General features: G+C 39.1%; 1 protein-coding gene across 1 annotated transcript; it reads right to left on the reverse strand.

The window, feature by feature from the left end:
* Nucleotides 1–412: 412 nt before the first annotated feature.
* LOC121947380 (transcription factor Spi-B) lies at nucleotides 413–3863 on the reverse strand. The gene is made up of 6 exons (XM_042492412.1): nucleotides 3778–3863; nucleotides 3585–3619; nucleotides 2315–2522; nucleotides 2108–2226; nucleotides 1810–1966; nucleotides 413–1655 (listed from the first exon to the last, which is right to left on the reverse strand). The coding sequence occupies exons 2-6, from the start codon at nucleotides 3591–3593 to the stop codon at nucleotides 1348–1350; spliced, it is 801 nt and encodes a 266-aa protein (XP_042348346.1). The 5' UTR covers nucleotides 3594–3619; nucleotides 3778–3863; the 3' UTR covers nucleotides 413–1347.
* Nucleotides 3864–5103: the final 1240 nt, after the last annotated feature.

Consider the following 5103-nt stretch of genomic DNA (forward strand, 5'->3'; position numbering starts at 1 on the left):
GCCAGTTAGATAGCTAACTAATTAGTTTATCAGTTTTCAGTTTCTATGGTGGTTATGAGGCTATATGGAGTGATAGTGAACTGTGTAAAGGAATTGGATGATATTGCCGTAAACAACCAGACTGCTTAATTTAACCGATCCATTTATAAAGTTACAAGTACCTCAAAATCAGACTTCAGTGCAGTACTTGAGTAAATGTACATAGTTACTGTTAATAAGCAATACCAAAAGTTTGTTAAGAGAGACTAACTATATGCCTGTAGGTACAATATAAGGATATCAAAAGCAGCATACACTGAAGAAAAAAGTCTGCACACTTACTTCATACCACAAGTTTAGTTTAGTTTAGTTTAGATCCTACTTGGATCTTCGTCAGCTCAAAATGTTTGAAAGATTGAAAACACACCTTTCTACAAAATGCACATCAATAGGTAGACAAGCTTTTACCACTGAGGGTGGTGAAACAGCTGACGATCAACAATTCAATAGAGCTAAAACATTGTCATTATTAAACACCAGAAGTTTGTGACAATTATCCGTAAAAAAAAAGCTCTGTAGCACAGGCTATTCTGCACAGTCAGGAATGAAAGCCCATGTGTGTTGATCATTATGTAATTAGCCCCCATGTCACTGTGTTTTCAGCGTGTGTGTGTGTGTGTGTGTGTGTGTGTGTGTGTGTGTGTGTGTTTGGCCCCATTTGACTATGAAAATAAAATTGCTTTAGTTTGGCAACTTCTCCATGTGTGTCAGGGGACTTTGTAGATGTTACTGATTAACAGGTCTGTTGTTGGACCAGCTGTTTTAATATACGCTAATTTTGCATACAATTTTGTGTGTGTGTGTGTTTGCTTCAGTTTGAAAGCACTTCTTTGTTTGCTTGGCTGATATGCACCACACAGTACATCTTTGATCACACAGATATTTAGCTGATGGGTAGACAGACAAAATGTATCGGGTATTCTGATAATACTTTAATTTATTTCATCTTAAAAAAAAATTGTTTTGACACAAAAAGATCATGTTTACACAACCTAATTTTGTTAATTATCTAGCGTTGACTGAATATCTGCAATACAGAATCACAAAAAAACAGAAAACCACACCTTTAACTTTAAGAACAATTTAAGTTCTACTTATAAAGTAGATATTATGTGATAACCTTTTAGGTTTACATATTTTTTCTGACCCGCAGAGTAGCATCCGCTGGCTTTACAAATACTCAGTATTCATTTGTTTCTACATGCCATAGAAGTAGAATCAGCAGAAAAGACACAAATGGGTCAATCATCCAAATATTCCTTGTGCTCATTCTATTTCAATATTTATATACACTCTTCATCATGCTTCCTACACTGTATTAAAGTCTCCTTGTAGGCCTCTCAGCGTCTTCTCATCAAAGCGGTATGTGAGCTTCCGCTTTACCTTCTGTATCTCACCGGTGCGGTTGTAGTTCCTTAGTGCCCGTGCCATCTTCTGGTACGTCATGGTCTTGCGATTGCCCTTGCGCCGGCCCCACAGCTGTGCCAGACGCTCCTTGTTCTGGGAGGAGAACTGGAATGTTCCAGAGGAGGACTGGACCCACCAGATGCAGCTTCGCATCGATGGAGTCTGGAGCATCTCAAACAGAAACTGGAACAAACGCTCCTTCCTCTTTCCTGCCAACAAGGGGACGTAAATACAAATATGAGGTGATGATGACTCATACGTGTGTGTACGTGTGAAAAAGAATCCCCCACAGAGCTTTACGCAAAGTACATGGATATTTGGTGTGGAAATATTCTAAAGTTTTGCACTACTGTGCGTATATACCTAAAAGAGGGACAAGAGGCAGGGAGTCTCCTTCCCTCATGCCTCCACTGTCAGACGATGGTGACGGGGAGTCTTGGTACTCCTGGCACTGGGAGCTACTGGACAGCGAGTCTGAGTCGATATACGCAGGCACCTTGTAGGAATACGCAACGTGGTCCTGAAGCAAAAGCGTTTAAAAACAGATAAATAATTCACAAATTCTGATAAATTATGAACAGAGTCAATCAAACAGCGATGCGTTGCAGTATTTAGCTATGAAAAAAGGTTTAATTTAAGAGACTGCGGTCATTGAACTCACCCACTGGTTGTCATGGGGACTAGGCCAGGCTGGAGGCAGGGCTTGCTCTTCATACTCCTCCTTTGGAGTGTGAGAACAACAGTGCCACTCATACGGATGCTGACCTGACCAGCTGTTCTCTACAAAACAACATACAGTCAGAAAAAAGCTAAAGAAATATACAAAATCATCCCATTATCACCTTCTTTTTTAATCCCAAACACTAACCTATGATCCTGGTGCCCTGGTGGAAGTGTGCATGTTGCCCCACAGCGGTTGGAGGTGAAGCAGGTGTGTGTGCAGGCTGGACCTCCAGTGAGTGCTCCTGCAGGTACTCCTCGATTACCTCCAGGTCCACCTCAGGGCAGGATGAGGGAGCAACTCCGCTCCAGGACCCTCGACCTCCGCTCAGCCTGATCTCGGTCAAATAAGCCATCTGACAGACAAAAAGCAAGACAGATCGTCGTACACACTCTGATTTTTGTTATTGGAAGAGAGAAAACACGTTGCAGTATGGGTGGCATTTATCTCGTGACAGTCGTAGCCTGAGGGGTTGTTATTATCAGACCGCATGCCTGCTCTGTTTTTCTCATGAAACGCATTGTTTTTTGTTTTTTGATCTGAAGATCAGAGATGCACTCATTCATCAATTTTAAATGAGCTGTGAATCTATGAATTATTCAATTTCTACATCATATTAAACAGCAGTGATCATTTTTATAATATGAATAATTTTTTCCATCTGTCATAGATTTCTCTCAGAAACAACCAGGGGCGTAACTTTGGTTTGAGAAGTGGGGGGTCTCTGAGGGTCCTCCCCAGAAAAAAAAAAGCTATTTAAATTTCATTCATACATATATTTAGGCACTACAGTAACCAAAACAAAAAATATAAGGAAATATTTAAGTTATTACGTAATAACAATATGGTTAATATGGTACTTCTCTGACATTTTTTTTTTATCACAGAGTATATCACAGAAAAATCAGCCGCTCAATTCACATTCTCAGCCAGGATCTGACAGCTGGCAGAGCAGTAGCATATTAGGCACAATTTCTGTGGTTGACCAAAAAATAAATAAGATTTTGCCAGATGAAAGGGACACTGACATTAACACACAGCAGTGAAGTGAAGATATTTAACCTGCTCTGAGCTGCGTGTCAGTGTGTTTGCTGTCTTGGAAATGAGTCAGGTAACAACACTGTAAGCATGTGTATTTTAGTTTGACTTTCAAATTTATGCAAGTGTTTGTGCTTTCACCAGCACAGGTAACAGGTCAGGTAATAGTGATGTGTGGCTTGGCTGCCATTCTTACAAATAACATTTTACCCTCAGCCAACACATGTCAGATATGAGATAATATTTTCAAGCACATTGTTAGTGAAAAATCCATTTATATATAATATAAACTTTTTTGTCTTTGTTATTCCCGGGGTTATTTACAAAAAAGACATACACACTAATTATTATAATAATTAGAATAAAATATCAGACTCACCGTCTCCATTTTTTCCAGCAGGCTTGAAGAATAATCTGAGAAGAGAAAACACACTTGTGAGACACCAGAATCCAAACTCAGAGCATGAACAGAGAAGTGAAAGAGGTAGTCAAACACACTTCTCTAACTTATTACACTGATAGACAGTCATATGACAGCCAAAGGCAAAATGAGTGGATGAGGATATCTGTACCTTGTTAAGTCAGAGGTGTGTGCTCCTGCGTCTGGTGAAGCGAAGTAATATTCTCAGGCAGTGGAGGGAGGAGGCATGAGAATGCCTCACCTGTGTGATGCTCCACCTGGGCGCTGACTCTCTCTTATAGTGTTCGCACAATTCTGGCCAAACCCCTTTGGCCAAGAGTGTTGGAGTGGGAGTGGTTTACAAAATAAACTTTTTTTTTCCTTGGCAGATTTTAAACAATAGCTAGAGCTTCAGTGAGTATTTTCATCTTTAATTTAAGTTTTATTTAATGGATTCAAAACTTGTGGTGTATTTGTGGTTTCTTATCATTTTATTCACAGCATGGAAGATAAAGATGTGGCTTTGTATTTGCGACCTTGTAAAAACACTGCACAATGTCAATATAAGTGGATCTGGGGAGAGTAAAAGATAGAGCAGAGAGGGAAGATATTGAGATAATGGCGCAGATGTGTGTAACTTCCTATATACAGACACTTGCTCACACATTTGCATTACAAGCCATTGTAATGTACAACCTTTTCACCCATGCGTACAGCTTTTGTTTCGGCCTGTGTGCTCATTAAATGCGGTGCAGCTCACACAGCGTTATCCACACATGGGTAATGTTTACGTCAGCCAGCTGACCACAGTTATTTTCAATTCTAAGCTAAAATAATGTTGTGTAACACCTGAAAAAAAAAAATTTTTAGTGACAAATGTCTTTATGTTGGCTCAACATTATTCAATAAAGAAACGTTCACATGACCAAATGAGGTCCACGATTTTGACTTTGACCAAAAATTTACTTGAACCCCCCATATTTATCATATATAAGCGCTATATGAACATATAATAAACTGTTTATACCGCATTATAATATGCAGATATAAGGACATTTTAAAGTGTCTGTTAATGTATAGCATTTTCAACAATTAGAAATTCTCCCATTAAGACACATTTTTATAAAAGTACAACTGTATTATTGTATAATGTCATTTAATTTTTGTTTATTCACCTTATTTGTAGCCCCTGTGACATCTTGCCTGAATTATGGGCAAAATATTTGGTGCATCCTGTCAGCGAACTGGAACCAGAATATGTTTTTACAGCATTACAAACCCTGCAAAATGGCTAATTTCCTTATAGAGATTTGATCCATTTGGTCTGATACCATTCCAAAAATCAAGAGGAGTCGAGGGACTAAACAGGAAGTATCTGGCTGCTGAGGAGTGAAGTCTATACTGCGCTTGCTCTATGGGTCATATGATGCAGAAGATCCAGGTAATTTTACATCCAGGAAGTCAAACTTTTTGGCTTCAGGTGCCACTAAGCAACTTT

The sequence above is a fragment of the Plectropomus leopardus genome, chromosome 8, assembly GCF_008729295.1.
Source record: "Plectropomus leopardus isolate mb chromosome 8, YSFRI_Pleo_2.0, whole genome shotgun sequence".
Taxonomy (NCBI): domain Eukaryota; kingdom Metazoa; phylum Chordata; class Actinopteri; order Perciformes; family Serranidae; genus Plectropomus; species Plectropomus leopardus.